Here is a 25,803-nt window from a genome sequence, read left to right as displayed (position 1 = left end):
ATGAATCTTTCAAAACTTCTCCATCAAATATTATATCACGCACATAAGATTTTGACAAAACAGCATTTTCTAACAGAAAATGTTTCACCAGAAATTTTTCATCAGCTATTTATGCTATTTGTCTGCTGGTGGTGGGTGGGGAAACTGGGTCCCTTTGCTCAGCGCAGAGGAGGCAGCCTACATTTCCAGAGTGACTCATGAGAGCAAGAACCTCTCTGCTCCTTTACACAGCTGCACAGAAACTCTGCAGGCACCCAAAATTTAGGCCGCTCTCTTCCTGGGGTTCCGTGGGAATTTCTGCTCCTGCCCGACTCGTCTGTGGAGGAAAACGAGGATTTTGGAGCTGCAAAAAAGCACTGCACTAGCAAAACTCCAGTTTCTGGAAAAAATACCCACAAGATGTGGGCTTTGTGAGCACTTAGGGGCCATACCTGAGGAAATCAGACAAACGTTACCCACAGTCAGAAAAGACCCTCAATTAAATACTGAATCTCACACGCATTATTTCATATGTATATTAACTTTGCTTAAACTAACGAAAGCTAATAGTCTCAGGTATGTATCTGAGGGAACAAGGACCAGGGTGTTGCTATTGCATTGTTCTTCTTGTTAACTCCAACAATGAGAAAAAAAGGATCTGAAGAGGAAACACGATGAGGAGGAGGGAATAAACTAAGCAGGAAAGGCCCTTTCTGCATACCTTTGCCACATTCCTCCCATCAAAACCACTGTTGCAAGGCAAATGCAGAAACTGAATCTAGCAGGCTCATTAGAACCCTGTGGCATAACATCAAATCACTGCCGCTAAGGTTTATACAAGACTTAAATACAAGTAACATGACCCCGAGCACGGTTCAGGTCAACACATCATAAGCTAAAAGCCTTCGTGTCTGTTGGTTCAGCAGTATTTCAGCGCTAGTGTTTTATGACATGAGTCAATACATTTAATGGAAAAGCAGAGTAGGAAAGATATAAGCACTGAGTTTTCTGACAGACTTCCACAGTCAACAATATTGGGGGGGTTAGGTAATGTAGAACCTAAAAAATTAAATAAATACGCGCATGTAATCAATGAAAACTACCTGCATGTTACCTGGGCTTCTCAGTGAAACCTGAGAGCATTTCACCAGACAAAACCAAAGACAGCACTCCACGCCAGGGAGCACAACCTCGGCTTCGAAAGCTAATTCTGAACAACAGCGGCATCAGAACTAGTTTCAGGTAGGTGTATTTTTTCCCCAAAGTCTCCTAGAATGACGCAACTTAAGACGTTGTTTGTTCTCATTTTGACGTATATGTACGAACACCTTTACATGCCACTTGCATGCAGACATCTATATAGAGAGTTCTGTATTTGCATAACATTCGTAAAAACAGATGTGGAAACCCAGCAAGCTCATCTGACCAAACACCTTGGGCAGCACCGATTTGATTATAACCAGAAAGGTCAGTAGAGGAAATCTTCAGGCTCCAGCTCTGCAGAGCTCCTAAGCCTCTTAGCACCATGGGGCTAAATTTCAGCTCTAAAGCTAACCACTCCAGAGCCAAACACTTAGTCAGCATTTCAACAACAATAAATATTGTTTAATCATCCCCTGCCTGCAGCACGCTGGTAGTTCAGAACATCAACCTCAGTCAGCTCTACCCAAACTAACCCAATTCCAACAGAAATCCAAACTAGATTAGTGTGTGTGTCTATAAATCTAGTTTTAATTTTAAATTATTACTTTATATTAACATATATAAATATAAATGTAAAACTAAATTAAAATCTGGCTTTGTTCTATTTTTTCATGTTTTAATATTTCTGTCTCTTACCGTAGAATTTTATACTATTGATTTACTTTTATACTATTGCTTGTAATAACGTCAAGCTCATCAGTAACAGAAACATGTTTTTCCCCCACACCTCCCCTGCAGTAGAGACCAAGCATCTTCAGCCCACCAATGTGGAACATAACTGCAGAAGGATTGTGGGTGAGATTATGGGAGTCTGAATCCTCTTCAACGAACCCTAAATTTCTCAAGAACTTTTGAAAATGTTGCCTGAAAGAATTATTTATTCCCAGCCGTTACAAGGGGTTGACCTGGAAGCTTTCAAAGAACCGTATCGATGGCTGTGGAAGGCATCAGCTCTAAGGGGAAGGCATTCTCAGAACAAGTCATCTGAGATTAAAGGAAAGAAGGGAGAAAATAAGACCCAGGACCCCAGGAGGCTGTAAGCCCTCTCACAAGTCAAGCACTAAATTGCAGTATCAATCAGCTCGCTATAGTTGTGAGAAAGAAAAGACTTTTCCAGCAAAGTGGAGCTTAATATAAATTTCTTCTGACAAGCACTGGAAGTCCAAAAACATTGTTCACTATTATGAAAGAATGTCTGTTGGAAAGGATAAAAGTGGCTGCAGTTGAGACATTGGAGACTTAGAAGTAATCTTCATGAACATTAATGAGCCAGATCCTCAGCTGGTAAAGGCTGACACAGCTTAATTGAAAATCAATGCTGTCACACTAATTTACACCCACTGAGCATTTGTTCCAAATGCATCCAATCTTGCAGTGCAGATTTGGAAAAACCTGAATCCAGATCCCTTGTGTTTTGTATACTCTTGCTGGTGCAAATATGCTTTCTCTTTACTTACAAGTGAAGCAAAAGGACCTGGTTGGCTCCCCTTTCTTAGGAATCCTACATTAAAAATTTGATGGCATATTGCCGCCCTCAGCATGTTCTTTCCAACAGGTCCTTGAATCTGTGCATCAATAAATCTCTTAGGCGTGACTGTTTCAGCAGTAGCAAACAGGCTTCATGATCGCATTACACTTAAAATGTACGCTAAAACTTACAGGTTTTAGGATAGATGGCTATTTAAACATACTCTATAAGCAATACTCTGCCCTTCTATTAGGCAGATTTTTGGTCTTGACTTTATATAGCTCCATTAGCTGTAATTTTCATCTCACAATTAGGAAGAAGCGTGGCCATAAAACTGATACTGAAACTTGTTAGTAAGTTGCATATAATTTCATAACGTATTTGGCAAGTGCTAATTGCCTCTTACTTAAACGTCCCTTGCTTTGTAACTCAAAGTATTTGCAAAAACTAAAAGTTTTATGGACCTGGCTGACTGGAGGTTAGCTTAACCTCAGGACAGCGCCAGCATGGACCTTAGGCATGGAGCATTTTTCTTTGTTCATGCACACATCCATTTTGCAAGGTCAGTAAGCTGCTGTACAAAGACTGCAGAGATGCCCAGAAAAAAGAGAAAAGATTTGAACGATAGGCAGAGAGCAGCCTCTACTTCTAACACACGCAAAGCAGAGACACTCCCCAGGGAAGGGTCCTTCCTTCAAGGCCCATCAGGGGACACAGCAGAGCCAGAACACTCCCTTTTTTTTATTCCTCTAGGAGGTTATGGACATAAAGTACAGCAAAATAGGCAGCAGCTGTGCAGGGAAAGCTGATGAGTAGGGAAGGGAGAAGCACATTTGACATTAGAAGCTCCATACAACAGGCTTCCAAAGCATGAATGATAATGGTGATCCCCAAACCAACTGGTGAGGTCACAGGGAGCAAGAGCAGCTCAGCCTTGCCATAGATCAAGCTACCAATAACATCGAAGCAAGTCAGAGGAGGAAGAAGTCAAGCTCCTTATAGATCCAAAGTTCACAGAAGATGAACAACAGTGTAAGGAAGTCCCTAGATCATGTACTTTGCAACTTTATGTGCTATGCTATGGGGTAAACATAAGATCTATCAAGAGACTGAAAGAATACGTCCAGATCGCCCTTTGGATGAGATTAACAAACCAGGCAGGATCCCAAAGCAGAGCTGGAGAGCGCTTTCGCCCATCCGCAGCTGGCAGGTAGGGCTGCAGCAGCACTCTCTGCCAGGCTGCCAAGAATCAACCGCAGACAAGCGTGGCAGGAGACAGACATCACAGCTACCGCAGAGAGCAAGCTCGCAGGCTGGTACAGTCACAGCAAGTAAGACCGAAATAGTACTGCTAAGATGCTTCCTAGACAATCAGGCTGGATTTGCCTTTTCCTTCTTTCAATTCCATTGTCTCTTATCTATGATTCTCTATGACTTTTCTGCTGACCTGGTCCTGCAATCCTGCAAAGACTCCAGCATCACGACCCAGTGCCCCCTTCAATGTACTGTTCAGCCTGCCTGGACATACTGGCATTTAGTCCAGCTGGGTTTTCTGGCAGGTCAGGTCCCTTGAGGCTCCTAACTGCTGTTACTTTAGCATCAATCAGCAGCACTACTATGGGCAGGTCCTGGCCTGAACACAATATGACACTTCCCTGAAACACGGTAAGTCCCAGAGAAACACTTTTAAAAATGAATGAACGCTAATGTGCATTTAGGGCCCTTGAAAGACACAGATTTAAATGTTACTGCTGATGTCAGTGGAAGCTGCCAGTACTCGGACATTTCAGGAGCAGCCCCCACGTCTAGATGAAGATTTGCGTGCCTACTTTTAGGCACCAGAGCCGAAAGAGTAAGCCATCGCTGGTATCAGCAGGTCACAGAGAAAACCGAAGGGCGTTCAAGTGCTTTGAAAAGAGATTCAAGATGACAACAATACCAAAAAGAAGCTGACATCTAAGTGGAAGTATTCCTGTGTGTCTGCGCTGGCAGCTGCATCACGGAAACAAGCTCCCCCTCCGCAGGCATGAGGCTATCGGACGGAGGACGGTCTTCAGAGCAGCGCTTGCAGAGGAAGCTAAGGACCCTACGTGCCCACACCAAATGTAGAGACACGAGATGAAGATTTCTGGAAAAATCTAAAAACATCTCAGACACTTAGGAATCTAAGAAAAGCTTCAGCTGGAATCAGCAGTCACTTACACAGGTTAAAAGGAATACTTTTCCATCACACTTTCTCTAACTTTGCAAATACCTACAGCAACAGTAAACACAGAAGCTTATGACAGACTTCAGCATTCACATCCTAATGCATTTCATGAGTTTCTTTTGAAAAATCCCAGCATTAAGTTTTATTGCATTTGTAATACTCCAGATTAATCAAAGTTTAAAGTAGTTGATACCACTAATCTACTAGAACCATTGATTACTTGATCTCATTTTCTTCTGCAGACACAGTCTGTTGCCATCAGCTCAAATTCACCAACTCTTTTCCATCAAAGCAAATGAAATGGCAATGAAACATTACCCACCCAGTCTGCTTTCATGGAAAAGAAATCATGAAAGCTGTTCTTATTGGAGCAAAGCTTCAGTTTTAAGAAAAAAAATCTGCAGAGCTTCAATATATTTAGAGAAGCTTCTCTCTCCCTATTCTCCCAAACAACTGTACCCATCTCATCCCTGATCCTTTTAAAACAGGTAAATTCAGAGATACACACTTGGATTACCTTCATATGTTGCTTTGAATCCCAGCAAGTTGCTGACACTATCCGTCTGGAAGAGGAGCCACATCTGGTGGTGTGTGCTAACGATAAGATCAGGGACTGTGGTGCCTGTCAAGCTGTAAGAATAAATAAGAACAAGTAAACAGCCTGTATGTCTCCCCAAACTTATTTTCCCACCAAAATAAAGGCCACATATACTTCTGTAGGAGCAGAAAATAACAAAAGCAATGCCAACACAACTAAGAATAACCCCCAAAGAGAACACTGTCCAAAAGCCTGAGGGATCTTCAAGACTGACGAGCCTCTCAGTATGTTTCTGCGTACTACCTAAACAGTGAGTCTTCCACTGTAGTTGAGGGCCTGCAAGTTATTACCATCACTATAATAATTACAATTCAGTACCATTATTACAATATATTATCTAGCATCAATAGCAACAGTTTCCTTTCTCACTGAAGCAAAACATAAGCAAACAAATAAAATTCCCAGAGCCCATACCGGTGACTGAATCCTCTTAACTGCATTTAGAGTATTTTCTAGTATTACAAAAAGTTACTTGCAACACATTCTCTGCTGCATTTCTATCCTGACAGAGAAGTTGCCACAAAGATCTCAAAAAAGCCCTGGAAGACAAGGCACGAGCCCCAGTCTGCTGAATGCCCTGTAAGCCCTTGAAAAGTGCTACTAATCCAGGCAGCGCGGGATGATCAGGACATTGCCTACCCTTCAAGGATACTCCTAGAAGAGCTGAAGAGATTTAGAAAAATGTCACCAATATATCTGTATTAATGAGCCATGGGCAGCTCATTCAGCCTTTGGGATTAATCACCTCGTTGTGGTTCAACACAGCTTTAGAGTTTTATCCCCCACCCACACAAGCACCAGTGTAGGCACTTACACATGCAGAAATGCCTGCTTTGAGCACAGCTCCTTCCCTTCCCTCTGCTTCTGAAAACAGAGTAACAGTGCGTGGGAAGGGATCATTACTACAGGAGTATGAGTGTTATGTTGCCTGTCTTAGTGGCAGTGTTTAATGTTGTTGTTATACTATTTCTGCTAAGGTATCGTCTGTGATAAATTTATAAATTACCTTAAGTGCAGCTACTGCAGGTGGATAGGTATTCTTTTTTCTGTAGTGTTTGCTTAAATCTAAATACATACATATGTATAGATATGGCTTCTGCCTGGCACCGTTCTCAAGTACAATAGCAGCACCTGAAAGACTTCTTGATAAAATTGATCCCCAAGCTCTCAAGGCAGAATTACTGCAAACCAACACTGCAAGGGAATAAACCCAGCAGCTGTGTGTTGATAGCATCCTGTGAATAAATGTAACTTGCAACCTCCAGGCATAATTGTTGCAATTCCCAGTTTCCTGGGTAATCGGAGACAGTATGGCTGATCTGCCAATTACTGTTTGTTTAGAGTGAAGCCAAATGACTGCTTGAAGGGTTGTGCTACTTCTGCTACTTCCTTGACATTCTTAACACAGGCTACCTGCCGAGTGCCAGATTCTTTCCAATAGCCTTACAGGTACCTAACGTTGTAAATGGGACCAACCTTGCCAGACACGTAACTCTCCTCCCCATCCCAGAGACGTTCACCAGTCACACATGCACCAGGGGCTACCGTAACACCCGAAACCAGTCACTGCTCAAGGTTCGGCCACGGAATCTGGAGCCTGTTTTTCTTTGAAATGACATTCATATCCCCCAAGCCCATCAAAGCTCTCCCAGTTCCGCCCCCACCTTTGCTCTCTTATTGCTTTGACCTGCATCAGAAATTTTATTGATCCCAGGGTGCTGGTAAATGAAGAAGTAATCTTGTTTTAATGAGTGGTTTGCATCCAGAAAGTTTGATGGAGAGTGCAGAAGAAGCACTATTGTTGATTCTTCTCAAGTTATTTAAGCAGCAGACAGGCAGGAACAAGGAACACACCAAGAGAAAAACCTTTAGAAAAAGGCACTTCAAAGGTTTTTGCATGCTTTCCCATTCCACCTTCACAAGCTGAATTGATTTGGGTGCTTGTTACTTTAGGGAATAAAATCCTTTCTGCAAGTCAGAAAGCTCAGCCTAACAATCTGTTATGTTCTCCAAGATGCATTTTACAGGGATGAGATGAGACTGGAGACAAGTGGTCCTTCATACCTCAGTTTGGGATAACATCTGCTGCTATGCAAGTTGATTCAAATCTATTTCTCAATTTGAAAGGCTGCAAGACCGAGTTCCTCTTGAATAGCCGAGAATAAATGAAGAGTAGTAAGAAAACTGAACTCCTACCTTTGACAGGGTTAGGTTTCTGCATGTTGATTCCCCCAAAAAACCTACAGCTTGTATCCAATGGATATACCCCATACATGAATTCATCTGACAGTAGGTAAGAGGGCAGAAAACACTGAGAAAAGTTGTCCATGGACTTTCAACCATATTCATTACAAATGGAGTATTTCTGTGGTCTTCACACCTCTCTCACATTTCATTAGTTTTCAACTTATCCTCCCAGATTAAAAATTAAAAAAAAAAATTATAAAAAAAAAATCTCCCTGTTAGGATTACCATCAGCAATTTAATGGAAAGTTCTCTTGCACTGGGAGAAGATACCAGATGCTACACTGTGTGCAGACAGTCTCAGACATTCCAAATTTGCATTAGCAAGGTGTTGAGTAGCTAATACAGAGTGAGAAAACGTGGAATGATTAAAATCAAATCTAGGAAAATCTTCATGGGCTTTAGGCAAACAAAAAGGGATAGGAAGGAGAAATCATTTCAGCAAGTTATTGCAAACTACTCCCCTGGCAGTAATTTGCACATTTTGACCAATCAGCTGTGAAATGTTCTGTGACACTTTAATTACAAACAATTTTGCAATCATCAGACTTTACATTTATATACATCGCAGGTTAGAGTTCCTGACCTAAGTATCGCTGGTGTTCACGTTCTGAAAAGAAATTTATAGGGAAACGAATCTCACAGAAACAGAGGTTTCGGAAAGACAAGGAAACATTAACATAAGTGAGAATGGAGTGGGAGGCTGATTCATGTGGAAAAACAAGCGAAGAGGAAGAATTAAAAAACGCAATATGAAATACTCTCTACCAGTTGGAAAGAGTACAACAGCTTTGCTAGAGTAGCTTTTGGAGAGTTGTTTGCTCTCATACATTTTTGATTAGATAGAAAAGAAGGGAGTCTTTCAAGACACTAAACCTGGATGCTGGTGGCCCTGGTTCCACCACCCCGTTCACCACTTCAAATATTCCTTCTGAAAGGTGACTTTTCGCTGCTTCTGCTCCACTACCTGGCCTTGCAAGTGCCCTCAAGACATTTGAGACTTTGACAAACACCACCCGGCTTACATCTTCACTCGTAAGAGGCAAATGATACTCCAACATGGCAAGAAGCCACCCTTTCAGAAGCGGTCAGGACCTGAACGCAGTCAGGGGGCATGACGGAGCTCTAGAATATGGAGCAAAACACGTGTAGGTGCTCAAAGCTGACCCGAAGTCAGGAAGTTCAGGCAAGCAGCACGCTTTTGCATTAGAATAGTTCTATACAGGACTCACGATTTGCTCTGCTCCAGCATGGTTGGATTGGCCCTGTACTGGTCCGATGTCCTTTCTTCGTAATTAAAATTGGGGAGTAAAGGCGGGGGAGAACAAAACAAAAAACAAACAAAAAACAACCCCAAACAGCCAAAACACCCCCAAAAACGTATTTAGATGGGGAACACTGATACAGGAAGACCTGGAAGGAAAGTAGGACTATCCACAATGTTTCCTCCACTCCATAGAACATCTTATCTGCAAATTAAAGGGTGTCAATTGAGGGGGACCAATTCTCAGCCTTGAAGCAGCATGTCTTGTCACTTACACAAACGCACACTGGGTGTAAAACGCTCAGGATGTCACTCAAAGATAATGGATTTACAGCCACTTTGCATTGCTAAAAATGACTGAACAAGAAGGACAGCACAGGAGAAAGAGATCCAAACAGTTCTCAGTTTCTACCCGATTTGCGTTTACTCTTGTATCCGAACTTTAATCCTGTTTGCTCAGCTCCCTGAACAGCCTCAGCCTCTCTCTAAGGGGCCCCAACGAAGGCAGTTCAAGAGAAGCGAAGCAAAGAGGTAACAGCCCTTCTGTCAGCTGAAGCCTAAGAGAATGTGATTGAAGGAAGAACACACCAAGAAGAGTCAGCTCCACCAAAAATGACAAAGAGCAGATAAACCATCCAGTAAGGTACAGCAAGCAGACTGGGACTCCTTCATCCAAACACATCAGCTACATTTTGTCAGGCAAAACTTAGGTCTGGATTTCTCACAGGGACAAAGGACATGCTACTTACACGTAAAGCACAGTTTTCTGGTCTCCGACTTGTCCTCCATCACCCACTGTCAGAGTGTCATATCCTCTTTCTAGTTCAAATTCTTCAAAGGTGAGTTTGATAACCTGGCAAAGATGCAGCATGTTAATATGAATCAACTGCCAAGGTAGCTAGCAGATCCTCTTGTCTTGTTTATTTATCTGTTTGTCTATTGAGGAGCAAGTTATAAGAGCATTAATATCTTCAGGACATCACCGAAGGTGACCATCCTCACTTTTTATAGCACTGTAGCGCTTCTTTCCAGACAGATTGAGTTCTTACTGAAATTACCTCTCAGATTTTTCTGCTTTATCTATTGATTTTCTAGATGACTTTATTGATAAAGATATGTGTGTTGGGATTTCAGCATGCTTTTTTCCCCACCAGGTACTGCTACCCTTTCTTTCATAAACCTGAGATTATGGTGATGGATTTGAATGTGCATATAGGCAGTGTGTTTGTTACACATGGTGCAAGCGGAGAGTCCTTCTTTTGCTCTATGTTGCTCAGAAAGTTCCCCTGGTTTTCAGAAGGTTCTGTCAGACCAAGAAAGGCTTTATGTGAATTACCACGGGGGTAGCTCAAGGAAATTGTCTCAAGCTGTCTGCAAACACAATCATCATTATGTCTGTCCACAGCTGTTTGTTCCCTGTGTTTTCTCTCCTGCTCTACCCAAACCTTCCAGCCCCACTTGATTTACGCAGCCTCCATGTATCATTTAGGAGCAGAAGTCCCATAGAAGTCGAGAAGTTTGTGTTCCAAGTCTCTCAGCTGCTTTTGAAGTCTCTTATTTGAAAATAACTCAAAATTACAAGATGACTTAGGGGACAAAAGTCCTTAATCCAGCCTCGGACACGGTGAACAAACAAAAAAGGAAGAGAGCTTAATTTACAGAAGTGCTTTACTTGTCCACAACACCAGGGGAAAAAAAAAAAAAAAAAAATCAATTGGAACTTTGTTTCTTGGAGCTTTTTAACTGACCGGATCCAGGAAAGCACATAAACACTTGAATGTATCCAGACCTTTGTACCCTGTAAATACATTCAATTTCCTAATTTTTAAACAGACTAAATCACCAAATTTAGTTTCACACTAATTTTTGCTATTTCACACAACACAGAAGTTATCAAAAGTAATTAACGAGAAGGACCTACATGCGTGCCAAGGACCACAGACACATGATGCCACTCTACACCTCTTGACTTGGGGCAAAGAAGCGAGGCACAGAAAAACCAAAATCTTTTGTCTTGTAATTTCTTGCCTATTATAAAAGCAGCATCTCCTGCACACACTTGAGCATGTGTGCAATCACAGCGGGATAAAAGCCGCGAAGTTAAACCCAAAAGCAATAATTAACTGTGTTATGTTTAATGCAAGCGTGCCTCTACAGCCTCTTCAAGGCTTGTATGGACTCTCTAGGAAGCTGACATCATTCTTCTGTCAAATGCCACTCACCTTCAACCCCTTAAGAAAACACTGGTTAGTGATATGTTGAATGGCTTGAGTGTTCTTTAAAAAATAATGGGTGTATATATAGCTTAGACTGAACTGTCATGTGCTACCCTCTTCTACATACTTTTTAAATGCATAGAAAAGCAAATTAGATATTTTAGCCATGACATTCTGAAAATAGGTTATTACCCACAACCCCCAGGATTGTGAAACAGGAGCCTGTGTGATACTTGATAGAAGTCTGGAACCATTAATTTTAGTGGTAGAACCAAAATATTAACCTGTGCAGATTATTATTAAACCATGTAATGATGGAATAATGTAATTAATACAAAGAACACAGTGCTGTAAAACGGCACACATCATTAGTTAAATCAGTCATTCAGGTAAACTGCATTCTAAGGAGCCTGACCCTAATTAAATAACTAATTACATTCTAGTATACTGAAGACTATAACCTTGTGGCACAGGAACAGGATGCTGAATACAATATTTATTTATCCATTTTCCTATTTTCTTTTTGGTCTGAAAGCTGGAAATTATTTAATGATTCATTAACCAACAAGAGGCCTACCAGCACACACAAATACACGGATGACACAAAACCTCAATTTTAAGCTGAAGTGACAGGAAGCAATTAGCGAAGTCAAGAAAATAGGCTGGAATGACACCTGATTCTAAGGCTTCGTACTGCAAAGCGATCTGAAGTGCCGTCACATTCATAGGAAAAAAACACAATAATTCTCTCCATGGAGAACAGCACCTCTTGCAGTTACATTCAAGTGCTTTACAAGCACACATTACTCATTTCCCCCCCCTGCCTGTTCTCCCCAGTCTCAAGCATCTATCTTCATTTGGGATGAATCATCCCCTGGAGGGGCCCATCTCTCTCCACCGATGACACAAGAGGCTTGGACAGAGCTTTATTTGGCTAGCTGGACTCCAGGTGAGAATATGCTCCCGAGAAATATCAACCAGTAACATCCATTATTTCGAGAAGGTTCAGAAATAGTTTTGATGCAAATTCGCCAATTATCATATGCATTTCTCAGTTCCCAAATGATTTATTTTTCCACTGTGGTTGAAATTAATTCCCATGGCACTGGCGACCAGCAAAAAACCTATATACCCTGAATATCCCCCAAATAGGTTTGATGTCACCCCCAGTATAGGAAATAATTCCAAGCTGTCAACTGAAGAGCACTCTGCCCTTAACACTGTTTATGTAGGTTTCTGAGCAAACTTCGAGGGGATTATGTAGCTCAGTGAATCTGGCTCACGGTTCTTTTCCAAATATAGAACAGATGACTTGCAAATGAGTTCTAAATTCAGCTCAGTGGTTTTCCCATCGCTCACATTAAAAGCTTCATATAACAGGACCTGATCCAAAGACCACTCAAGTCAATAAAAAGATTACCACTGACTTCAGCAGGCTTCAGCTCAGGCCCATAATGCTTTTTATCTTCAAAGTATTTTACAGGCATTTTAATTAATTCATTTTCAATCCTTCCCTCGCCCATGCTGGGGAATGTGCACTGATGAGATCATCCCCTTTGCAGTGTGAGTCAGGGAGGTGAATTCTCCAATTTAGCAACATGTTTCTAACATGGGCTGTGCTTTAAGTAAGTGAGAGTTTTATGTGTACTTTTCAGAGGCAGCGCTACGTGACTTGTTAGGTAGGAATACCAGTGACCCAGCTGGCATTAAAACTCATGCAACCAGCAACTCCCAGTGCTATACTGGATTATGCACGTGAGCCGCTGAATCAGCCTACGCAGCCAGCCTCGCGAGCTGTTTGCTGGACAAAAGAAACCGTCCGTCCCAGTGAATCTACTTGCCTTTTTGTATTTTTACCAATCAGATATGGTTCTGCCTGCACAACTTTGGTTTCTGGAGCCTTAACGAACTCTTTAAACAGCACAAAACACTAAGGGCAGTTGATTTGTTTCCACTGTTTCCCATCCTCCTGAGGAGTGCCAGAAGGAAGCCTGTGCCTCGCCTGGGCTCCCGGACCACGCGGAGCCTCCCCTGCCATTCCCGCAGAGGAACGGCATCAGGCTGCGGCTCTGAACAGCAGCTCAAATTAATACGAGCAGGCAAAGCACCGCACGAGCAACGAGCAGGCACAGCAGTGGCTTTGCCAAAACAATTAGTGCATTCCTCTCGACCCTCCCTGCTTCAAAGAGTTGGAGAATTTCTCCCTACCTGTAAATTATGCTTCCAGGATGAAATACCCAGAATCCAGAAACCCTTTATAAACTGGTACTACTAATTAACTCTTCATCACTTCAAAGAAAAAGAACATGGCAGTCTCTTTACACACTTAATACAAGCTGCTGATTTGACCAATCCATCCTTATTTCAGTTGTGCTACATCTCTTTACAGTATGTAATGTTGCAGTCCATGGAGCACAAACTACAGTTTCTTGTGGTACTGAATCTCTGCTCCAAGTTGGTAAGCCTTGAAATTAATGGATTTTACCAGTTTCAATCACCTCTATGATTTATGAAAGCTGAGGATCAGGACTTGCAGACTCTGTTTGCTAATCAACAGTTTATTACTACTCCAGTTTAAAAGCTGAGAAAGAAACTAACAGTAGAAATTCACAAAGACAGTTAGTTTTGAAAAATGAGACAGTCTGCCCAGGAAGCTTACAAAAGGAGAAGCTTGCCCTATCACACTGCTGAAGGAAAAGCAGAAAAAGTTTGTGCACGAGGCTGGCAGAAAAGCAAATAAACAGAGCTGAAGATTAGACTCTGAATATTCAACACGAAAGCAATGTGACAAAGGGTCAATAAACAGTGGATATGGCCCATAAGTATCTCTTGACAATTGATTGCCATCTCCTCCTTCGTAATTTGCACTGGAAAACCCAAATGGAAGCGTTAGCCTACATAACACCCAGGGCACGTCGACATCTAGCTCACTACAAATCCTTTCCAAGCACACACGGACTATTTTATATACATGAAAACTGGATTTTGCTGATCTTTGAAAGACAAAGATGCACAAAAATAAAGATACGTATAATACATGTACCACAGCCTAAGGTGCTGATGTATTTGCTATAACCTGTCCATGCACGGGCAATGTATACCCAAGGGTCTGCAGGCCACAGCTGACACTTGAGCAGTAATAGCTGCTGTTACATGTGGTCTGTTCTCCACTTGCACATTACCCTGATGAAGGAGAACCTCCTGGGTCTGATTAACGAGTAAATTACTCCTAATAAATCAGCACTGAAAAATATCCTGATTCCACACTCTAGTTTCCCAGAATTTAGGTCATTACTACGTTCCTATGCAGCCAAACCAAGACATCCGCTGGATGAAATGACCAGCTAATGACAGCCCTTTAAATACAAACTCATTCTGAAATTGGAACGTAGGAATACTCCTCATTAAAATCATAATCCACCAGTGATCTGCACTTATTAAAGGCTTGAACCGAGGTCAATGAGGAGAGAGAAGCAGAACTCAACAGGCTCTTCAGCCAGCCCCGGCTCTAGCTGCCCTGCCGTGGGCAAGCGCCCCGGAGGCAGGCGAAGCGCTGGAGGTGAGAACACAAGATGCCATCCCACCGGCGGCAGCGAGCAGGCTACAGCTGTGGATGGTTGCCAGCGTTTCTACAGACCGTAACGACTTCTAGCAAAAGATGAGATCCTGGGATACCAAAACGCTCGCGAACTGCCTTCCTCGGATCAGCGGCAGAAGGCAGAGTGCCAACACGCAGGACTGTCTAGAGGCAAGGACCAAGGCAGAATTGGCAGAATAAGCATATGAGCTCAGTGCCTCGGCACGCGAGATTTGCTCATGAGCTAATGGAGATGATGTTAGTAGGAACCCAGATACTAAAAAGAATGAAACTTGTCCTCTTCTGAGAGCAGGAGATGGTGAATACCACCTCAGAAAGCGTATTTTGAGCTACACAGCGAAGTAATTTTTGTTCTTATGCTCCCACACAGACCTGGAGGAGAGGAACAGGCTGAGTTTGCAGGGCTGGAGAAAGCTGTGAGACACTGAACGTTGCCCTCCCTGAGCCAGTAGAAAATGGAAAGGATTTGATCTTACAAAGGCCAAGGCAGTTGAGCCTTGTTCTCTACATGATCAGCAACAACAGACTTGAATCACACTTGCAGACCAGTGAGAACAAAAAGTCACCGCCAACCTCCCCTCTTCCAAACCTCCATGAACGCAGAAAGGACTTGTTCATAAATTTACAATACTGCAGAAATAGCAGTAGATAGAAGCACACCTCCCTCCTCACTTGCCCTCTGTCCTTTGGGGGCTGAAATCCCTTTGGTTAGGGGTCAGCTACCAGCCAAAAGGAAGGGAAAAATCAGCATTCCTGGCACAGCCTTCCTGCCCCAACTGAGAGCTGGCTTCATGAGATGCTTTGCTAAGCTGTCTGGCATTTCACCACCATTCACGCCAAAATATCAAAGAAGTTTCGATTAAAAATAATTACATTCACTTTTAATTACATCCTTAAACAAAAGGAATTTTCAGTAGAGAGAGTACGTGATGAGCTGCGGTCTTTAAAGACAGTTGAGGAACATGTGGAAGAAGTCTCCGGGGGGAGAGGGAGGTACAACTTCAGAAACAGAAATCTGATATCAGAGACTGGTCCTCTCTGAAGAAGCATAGCTATACAACTTCTCAACTAAGGCACTAAAGTAATGACATGGAGATGCATCTCCGAGACCTACCTTGGCTGGATTGAGCGCAGTGATGACCCACACACAGTAGGCATTGTTATCGTATTGTACAGGGTAGTTGGGAGAAGTTATCACACCACTGGGACCACGAAGGTACATATCACACATCCTAGCTGTGAAGAGGAAAACAAGACAGATGTGGGAGTGAGGTCTCTTAGCTTTGGGAGATGTATACTGTGTTCTTTGTTTAAGCAGAAGAGAGAAGTAGAGATGCATACATTACGGAAGCGGGGGAGAATTAAAAATTGCTGCTCTGTGTTGCTTTCACTAGCCAAAAGATTCCTTTTTTCCCATGTAATTGAGATGAAGAATTTATCTGTGATGAATAGATGAGTGGGGTGTTTCCAGGGGCTATCAAACAGATGGACCACCAGACCAACTAATAACCACCCATTCTCTAGTGCTCAGACTGATTTTATTTATTTTTTTACTATATTAAAGCCCTCACAGAAATACTTCCATGTCCAAGACAGTGAAACCAACTACACAGGAGATGTCAGGTAAGACGCAGTTCCATTTTAATTCCCCCAGGAAGCCATATTTCCTTTCTTCATTGCAGGCCAAAAAAATACTGCACAGCAAGTATTTATTAGGTTAGGGCTGTCTTCATTCTGATATGACTGTGGACTCAGAACCAAGATGGCAGCTCAATGTCGTATCTTAAAAACATTCTTAGGTAAAGTAGAAGCTGAAAAGTGCTTAAGCAGGGGAATTTTTGCCTGTGGTACTCCTTTGATATAATATTTAACCAGAAAATGCGAAGAACAGTATCGTGGTTTTGTAGCTACCTCTGCTGTTGTGATGGATCCTCAAAATTAATTTATCTCAAATCTCAAAGGAGCCGTATTTGCACACGTGGCATCTGCAAGACTTTTTTTTCTATTCCAAATAGCAGTAAAGCATGGAAAATGATCTCCCAGCCGAATTGTTTGACTACACAGGTGGTCACAAGAGAACATGAGTAATGCTGAAAAGCTTAGGAAGGAGCTGAGGGCATCTATCCATTACGCTTAAACCGCACTCCTCCTGTCCCCTCCTGTGTGCGACCCCATCCTGGAGTCTGCTACACGTGTCCCATCCTACCTTACAGAAAAAAAGGTAAATCCCATTATTCCTGTTTTAAAAGTGGGCAACAGGAGCACAAAGGGATTAAGTGAGTCTCCCCAGGACTCAGAGGGGATCTGCTGTAGACGGGGAAGCTGAAAAACAGTCTCCCAACAGTGGCAAAAGGTTTGATCAGTGGGTATTAGAAGTTCTTACAGTTCAGGGGGTTAAAAGCTGGCTCACCGGGCACCCCGATTTCTGCAATTTGAGAGAAACTCCAAACCCAATAACAAAATGGAACAAACAGAACCATGTGGTATGAAGCCAAAATAAAAACCAAATGAAAAACTTTTTAAAAAGAAGAAACCCCAAAAGTCAGCAGTTAAAAAAAAATTAAGTTGATTCATAGTATCATAATAATGCAGGCAAATCCTTTCTTATCTCTTGCAAGAGGACACCATAAATTTCCTTTATAGTGTCACATATTTATGCCAAATATCCTCTTACACTGATTCAATTTATTCTAGGCTTGTTTCAAGAATTAGATGGGATTCCAAAGCCTTGAAAAAACCTGCAGATGAAATTAAAGAAAAAAGAACTGAAAAAATACCAATTTATGACTTTAAGAGCTTTAGAGGGATTTAATTAAAAATATTACAAGTTTTTCATTATTAGCATTACAAATATCACAATTATGCATGCGACTTTTTGGAGAGAGCAAGAAGGAATGAAAACAAAATGGCCAAGGGCAAAATGGGCATTAGTGTTTTTTCCGCTGAAAGAAAACTCCATTCACTGATGGCTCATGGCCGGGCCGCGGGATAATCAGGATGATGCTAGTGAGGAACCACAGTCCAAGTAATCCCACACTGCTGCCTACTAGCAGCAAGTTCCACGTACAAGAATCTCCCTCCCTCTTAGCTTTTCCAGATTTTATTTCAGGCTTTCACTTTTTCTCCCCTCTCCTCCTTATCCCATAAAAAGAAATACCTGGAATAGAGAGAACAGAAGGGAACAAAAAGCACTGCTAAGAGGTGGCAACATATTACACAGGTATGAAGGACACAAATGTAATCCATATGGTGCAAAGCTAATAGCTTATGAAGCTCCATAGTTAATGGAATAGCTTTATTAGTTCCATTATGCAGAGGAACAGGTGTTTTTCTTAAAAACTGAATTTCTGGAATTAAAAAAATTGCATGAGAAGCAAGCAAAGGTTTCTTTCTCAGGCTTGTGCTGAAAAGACTGAAATTTGAACTCATATTACACTGTCACGCTCAGTCAAAAAACAAGAATGACCATTAGAAAACAACTGAGATCCTATTGACTTCTGACCACAAAGCCGGCAAGACCAAAATCCCATTTCCAAGAGCACAAACGCACTCAGTGCAGTGCTGAACACAGAGCAGTACAGAGCTGAATCTTCCCAATAGGGTGTAAGCATCGAGATGGGGCTCTTCTAGCTGTGCCCCTCACCTGAGGCAGGGTTTTGAGAACAGATCTGTACCGTGGGCAACACAGCAGGGGAAGGTTAAGACCCAGCTGAGGGATCCTGACCAAGTGATGACCAACTTGAGGACAGAATGGGTGATGCACAAGGGGACATTAAGGAGATGGGTTCTCTCATTAGTCCTAATAACCCCAAAAATTTTTTTGGTCTTCTCACCTCTGCACACTGGCCTGTGGTCACTCCATGCAACAATTATGTCGCTTACTCTCTTACAGGTGATGCTTTTGGACCCTTGTAAATCATAGCCCTCGTTACAGGTGAACTGGATGCTGGAGCCTAACCTAGCAGACAGAACAAAGGGTGAAGTTAGCAACTGAGACACTTCTGCAGCAACAGGTTTGTCACTTACTTTTGACTATCCCAGTGATTCTCCAAATTGTGAACAGAGAGAGTTCACTGGCCCTCCAGGCAACAGCAGAAATGAATGAGGGGCAAGCTTCTGCCTCATGCATTTGCTTGTGCTGGGCGCTGTTTGCCTGAGGTGGTGATAGTCCAAGAACAGATTTGAGTCTTTCAATGCAACTTCAGTGAGAATTTTATTCAATACGGGAGCACAGACTCAGCCCCAAGGGATGACACGCTCAGCATTCTTATAAAGAAAAAAAAAATTCTTTATCTACTACTGAAAGATTTGTTCTTTATTCTATCACTTTGGTTCTTCAGCCTGGAGAAGAAAAGGCTCTGGGGAGACCTTATTGTGGCCTTTCAATACTTAAAGGGGGCTTCTAAGAAAGATGGAGAGAGGCTTTTTACCAAGGTCTGTGGCGACAGGACAAGGGGCAATGGTTTTAAACTGAAAGCGGGTACATTTAGATTGAACATAAGGAAGAAATTCTTTACGATGAGGGTGGTAAGACACTGGACCGGGTTGCCCAGAGAACTTGGGGATGCCCCATCCCTGGAAGTGTTCAAGGTCAGGTTGGTCAGTGCTTTGAGCAACCCGATCCAGTGAAAGATGTCCCTGCCCGTGGCAGGGGGGGGTGGACTAGATGATTTTTAAAGGTCCCTTCCAACTCAAACCATTCTGTGGTTCTGTGTGGATTCAGATCCTTTTCTGGTTTAAGCCGATGCTGCCTTGTTCACTGAAGTGACACAACGCTGGTTTACAGTAGCTGAGAATTCATCCTACGGCATTTGGGGACTATTGGGAGTTCCCCTTCCTCCACCCTCACCCCTACGATCCATTTTCTGGATTTCAGGAGAATTTGACAGACTCAGGTTAAACTGAAAGACACTTTCAGTGAACAAAACAGCCATCGACAGCAAAATAAGATTAAATATTGATTCACCGTTACTAACGGCAGGCTGATTCATTCTTGCCCACTTTAAATGAACGCTAGCAACTATAAGGGACTAACAGCATTGTCTTAAACTTCGTAAGAAAACAATTATCTAGCACCACATATACTTATTGACAGGGAACTGTACCAGTGCTTTGGGTAGTCACCGCAAATTCATTAGGGGCAGGGCCATGCTGTGACTTAAGCTAATTTGAGAAGCAATTTTTTTGCTATTTAAGACTGTTCTTGCTGCACTTAACTGGAGGGAGGAAAGACAACAAACATTGATTATACAAGCCTGGCTAAACGCCCATATTGTGAAAAGAGAAATACTCTGAAAGAGAGATCGTTACAGATCCTCATCTGGGACACGGTCTCCCAAACACACATGGGCACTTTTATACACATTTGTTCTACATGACTAGTCTGAGCAAGCTTTTCAGAGATAACACATTTAGAGGTGTGCAGATGGTCTCTAAAAACAGACTACATAATGCCAAGGAGCACACACAATGGTTACAGACAGTAGCTATGCAGCATGCATAAACACACACGTAAAAGGTTCTTACCTAAAATCGTTGCCTATTCTTTTGCCTCTCTCTGGAATCCCAGGGTCTGGACACATATTATGTCCCTGGGACACACCAACCTGAGTTACTACAAAGCAAAAACAGCACATACAGAGACAGAATAGCAAAAGAAACATTCTTTCATCAACTGTCTTGGTGGATGTGGAGAGAAAAATGGCAATTGGTAGCTCGAAAACCTGAACATATTCCATTTTGTTTAGAAAAAAACCAGCTTTAGAAACAAATGTAACTGGAATCATTTCAGCTCAGTTTATACACCAAAGTGTTTCTAGGAAATGCCAGCTAGGGACGCAGTTTTCCCTCCGTTCCACTACTGAAGTACCTCTGAAAAGAGTTTTTTCATTCTGCAAAATTACACCAATTAAACAGCCCATTTCCGAAGCCTGTGATTAAAATGGCCACTTGTGACACGACAAGGTGACAGCCTACCGCCCCTCCAAACCCGTCTGAGTGGTGCCAGGGAAAGAAAACAACTCAATGAAAAGGTAGGTGTATGATACCAGGGAAAAAACCAAGCACAGAACAAAAGGGAGAAAGGAGAGGGAAATGCAAGTCGAGCATTTTAAAGCAAGTAATTTAGTTTGAATATGAAAAATTTTATGGCGCAACCTTAATGTAACTGCCAACAAACATGAAATCTATGAAGTGGTGATCAGCACTGAATAAACACCTTCAAACTTCATTCTCTATCTCCCCATTTCCACCTTCCCTCTCCAGCCTGTCAAATGGCGCAAACAAGCATTCGAGCATTGACTTGGGGTGGATATAACCTGGGTGGCTCCTGACAAGGATGAGATGAGATCTGGCAATATACTGACTTCGGTTGTGAATTCCAGCAATTACCAAAATGCAGGGTAATATGGGACAAAGGGGTGATTTTGTCACGGAGCTGTAGAAGTTTCTGTGACTCAGTTTTCTTGTATCGCTAAGGGAAAGACGCAAAGAAAGCGTAACATTTCTTGGCAGTGATGCTGAAGCAGTGAAGCATGAATCTTAAGCAAGCACGTTTCCATTCTACCTCTGCCTATCACTAGATTAAAGGAAGAATCTCCATTATACTTCAGAACATACCGCGTTAGCACAGTGCCCCAAAGACCACTGCCAAATGGATGACGGTGCGGTGGCAAAAGCATGTTTCTCACAACAGACACACTGGCTCAACAATTTGAGATCTGCATGGCACTGAGCACGGTGAAAGATATGGAGGTGCGTGCATGGAAATATTTACGTGGTAAGATAAGCATGTGGAGTATCTACACAAACACAGACTGCACAGCATGAACACACAAAAAGGCCAGACCATCAAGTATGGTAATTATTCATCGGGTAATTACGCCTTGCATAGTCAGGCACTACAGCTGGAAGATGTACCACTGTTCCTCAAAGGACAGCAGGATCACCCTTCTGCTCCCGCTGGTACGGGGCTTTCATCCGAGCATCTACACCTAACTGCTGGCTACCTATGCTGAAAACATTAAGCTCCTGACCTCCTCCTTGGCTCTAGGCACTACCGTCTCATCTCATGCCCTTCAATTTTGAAGGGGCCTTTGCCTCTCCTGGCCTCCCCTTCCACCCCACCGTGCTGGAGCCAAGCCCCCGCGCTGCTGCCTGCAGGACCTGGAGGGATGGGGTTGGGGCTCGGGGGTTCGGCATGATGCTTCCATGCTCTGCAGTCTCCTCCATGCGTTTGAGGGTACAGGAGTAATAGAGATACAGCTTTGTGGGAAACCAGGCTCCTGAGAGATTGTTTTCCCTCTTTTGCATATTCATAACCTCGTGTTAAGCTCAGTCACGTGGACAGAGACACAAGCATGAAAGCGGCACACAGTATTTTTTGATAGCTGCGTTTTGTAGCTACAAAGCTTTGCTGCCACCTTTCACAGATTCTGACGATTCTGAACGTACACCGGAGTCAGAAGGAAGGGAGCCCCTGCCCAGAGCAGGGATTCAGCTCTGATATTTTCAGCAGCAGTGCCCCAATAACTGAAGCAGCCATTGCAAAACCCTGCTCCAGGAGAGAGTATCTCCAGCAGGTCTTAGAGATGCAAAATAATTTGGTGATCCTTCTGCAAATGAAATCACCAGCCTCCGAGAGCCCTTCTGCTAGTGCTTGAAATGATATGCTGCTCCTGAGAAGCGAAAGGCTGGCTGAACAAAGTACACAGGTGACACCATCTTCCTCAGGGTTTCTTAAATCACTACCTACCTACACAAATACGACTCTGCATACAGGTATCTCCAAACAAAGTAAAATTAACGCTTAAGATAGACTGTACAAACTAGGGTTGTATGTCACAAGTCCATATGGTATTTAAGGACAAGCGCTAAGATGTCTCATCTTACTTCTATACCTTCTCCAGAGTAAAACCACACTAAACAAGATATGCCTACAATGTACACATGCACAAACACAGCTTCTACAGGTACATCTATATTCAAACACTTGGATGCTCTTGCTTGCAGAGCAGATTACCAGATTGCCTTTCCACATCAAATTCTTTCTCCCATGGTCAAAAGACTATCCAAAAAACATCTTTTATGCCCCTGTTAGTTATTCTGCACTGGTATCACATCCATTTATTATGTCCCACACCAGACGACAGTGAACCTCGAAGCCTCTGATTCAAAGCTCTGGGAAGAAACAAGGCTACAGGTGACCAGCAAAACCCACAGGCACCAGAGGGCAGGTTGTCAGTTATCAATCACATTTCTGAAGACTAAAAACAGTTCTTCTCTTGTTAGCTAGTATTTATTAGTATCTATATAGCACATGCAGATAAACCAGAGAACAGGCAAGATAGAGCAAGGGGGAAAGGAAAGATATGTCTGTACCACGATAGTTGGGACATTATAAAAGAGAGCAAAAGTAAAGAAGATGGATTAGATGGTCACTTACAGAAACTTTTGTTCTTCTATCTTTTGTTTTAAACACACACACATGAACATAACTAAACCAAAGGTTATAAACCATATTTGTTATGCTGAGAGTCCTGTGTTCATCTTCCTGACGGTTTGACTGATCTATGCCTGGGCTGTAGCACTCCAAAATGAATTCTTCAAGGTTACTAGGAAAACAATAGATCTTAAAAACTGCGATTAACTCTTCAGTTTCTACGTTATAGGCTCAAGGATTCTCTCCCCCAAACCATGGAACTAGTTTTCCACCCCTTCATTCTCCTCCTGATTTTTTCAACAACTTCCTTCCCATCATGTATTCAGTAACAGCCAGTTACGATTGCTGTGTTTGCCACAGTAATTTACTCCATCTGTTAAAAGAACTGAAAACCTTCTTTAGTTCTCTTATCTCCCCATGTTAATAAAGAAAGTTCACTGATAGATTCCCAAGGGACAATTTTTTTATTGAATTTAGGAATGTAAAATACGAACTACAAAACAAAGCACCATCTGAAAAGGTTTTACAAAGACTCAACGTTTCTCAGCACGAAAAATACAGTGAAAGCAAGTGAGCTTTTCCACTGGCACAGGTGGCGGGGAGGGAAGGATTGTGGCAGTAATTAGTTGTTTTAAAAAGGTTAATCTTTATGATCACACTAAGGCCTGCAGTTACTCCATGCAACCATGTGGTCAAGTTAATGGGTTACAAAATTCAGTCCTAAAAGCAGGAGAGCTCACCTACTGATAGTGTGCTCACCCCAGTGAAGTGCTCCCTGCCTTTCTGATCCAGGAAGGTCCTTCAGCACCCACCAACCAAATGTGAAGCATTTCCAGAACCTCAGTGGTAACGATTCAGATGTTAAATAGTCACACGTCTAGCAATATGCAAGTGTAAAAAAGGCACAGACTTGGGCTGTGAGGCCCTAACACTGGAGAAGACTACTTCCACCTGGAAATTTTTTACTTGGGGAATTCCGAACCCGTATTTCACATCTTGTTGCTATCTCAGAATAGTTCAGAAGTATGCGAGTTCAGAAACGTTTACAGACTTTCAGATCTTAGAGACCATTTGCAAAGACTGTGTTTGCAGCATGCCCTACTTAAACCAAACGCAGGTTCTTTCAAAGCTGTGTTGCCTAGTGCTAGAAACCCAAGGCTGGCTCCTCGGTTGCTCGATACTCACTTTGTGCTGTTGCAGTACAGCAAGGACCCACGTACAAACATTCATACCTCGACATCTGATGCAGAAAGCAGGCTTAGCTGCAGTGCTGAAGATCTAGAAGCTTCCATACACTCAGCTAAGACCTCAAACTGGTCAAGACCTCCAAAATGACTTTGCATTTGTACATTTAAAATAGATTTTGACAAATCTGAATATACATAGAATTTGCACTACTTTGTACAATCCCTTCCAATAATATCCAGCAGTGCATTTTTAGGTATGCCTCATTCAAAGGTCAGAAAAGCAACTTTGATGCTGGTTTTTTAAAAGCAAAGTACAATGTTTTTCCCACACTGTGACCTGGAATACACGCACTTACATACTGCATGCAGTAAAAGAAATAATCTCCTAAATGCAATCTAAAATTTAAACTATTTCTTATATCTAACTCGCCAGAGCTGTATTATTTTTCCTCTAAAAATGATTAAAGCAAGATGTCCAAATAATTTTAGGGATGGTGAACAGTACGAGACACTTAATTTCAATTTCAAACACACACATTTGACTGCAAACGAACACAATTAGCACCTTCCCCCCAGAATGCCATATTTTTACATATTCCTCTTCTGAAATGGTACCAACAGGTGTTATGTGACTACATTTTGCCTCCATTCAGACACATGAAACACACAGGCTTTAATCTGGCCAGGTAGGATCTGGCAGCTAACCACAGCGTCCATCCAGCAAACTAGAAATCCTCTGAAAGACCTACAGGGTATTAAGCACGCAGCTGCAAGCTGCCTTTTGTGGCCACAGATTCTTCAAGGGAGAATTTTAGGACAAGTGCATAGAGCATTAGAAAACATTGCTAGTACGAAAGGCTTTGAAAACAAAGCATGGCATAGCTCTAGCTATTGCCAAGAGACACAGAAATTCCTACATTTCTGATACTCAAGCCAGATGAAATAAGAGCAACACTAGCAAACTTCACAGATCTTTAATCAGCCTGTCCCACCTGTATAATTATCTGTGATGTATATGCAGACTCATAAGCTTATGAAAATTTGAGAGAAGAAGGGGCACAGCAAGTCATGCAAATCAAAAAAGCAAGGGGAAAAAAGAAGGTAACATTTTAGGCTCCATTTTCTGAAAATGAACCATTTTCTGGAGACATCTTCTCTGGAATCAGCATTTCTGAAGTTGAAAATTTACTGTAAGCGAAGTGTGACAGCAGAAGGCTGTGCAAGATAGAGGTTAATCTGGGTTTACAATCCAGACCTTGCTGAGAGCAGTGCACGTGGAAGGAGCTGAAGGCACAAGGGTTGTGGCAAGCACCGTGCTGGTAATGGAAAGGAATTTGGATGACAGTACTATCACCATCTATATTATTATAGCTTAATCGCTTTCAGGCTAAGCTGTC

General features: G+C 42.4%; 1 protein-coding gene across 1 annotated transcript in view; it reads right to left on the bottom strand.

The window, feature by feature from the left end:
- CSMD2 (CUB and Sushi multiple domains 2) overlaps positions 1–25,803 on the bottom strand; it is a 307,074-nt gene that overhangs the window by 133,096 nt on the left and 148,175 nt on the right. Inside the window, exons 8-12 of the mRNA XM_010576319.1 lie at positions 20,306–20,393; positions 18,613–18,737; positions 15,894–16,015; positions 9,715–9,818; positions 5,377–5,489 (exon numbers count right to left, since the gene is read on the bottom strand). Coding sequence (XP_010574621.1) covers positions 5,377–5,489; positions 9,715–9,818; positions 15,894–16,015; positions 18,613–18,737; positions 20,306–20,393 — 552 coding nt within the window. The remainder of the gene's footprint in view (positions 1–5,376; positions 5,490–9,714; positions 9,819–15,893; positions 16,016–18,612; positions 18,738–20,305; positions 20,394–25,803) is intronic.

This window comes from Haliaeetus leucocephalus, unplaced genomic scaffold (assembly GCF_000737465.1).
Source record: "Haliaeetus leucocephalus isolate CR32 unplaced genomic scaffold, Haliaeetus_leucocephalus-4.0 Scaffold517, whole genome shotgun sequence".
NCBI lineage: Eukaryota > Metazoa > Chordata > Aves > Accipitriformes > Accipitridae > Haliaeetus > Haliaeetus leucocephalus.
Note: the sequence above shows the minus strand (reverse complement) of the source record. Positions and strands in the feature narration are given on the sequence as shown.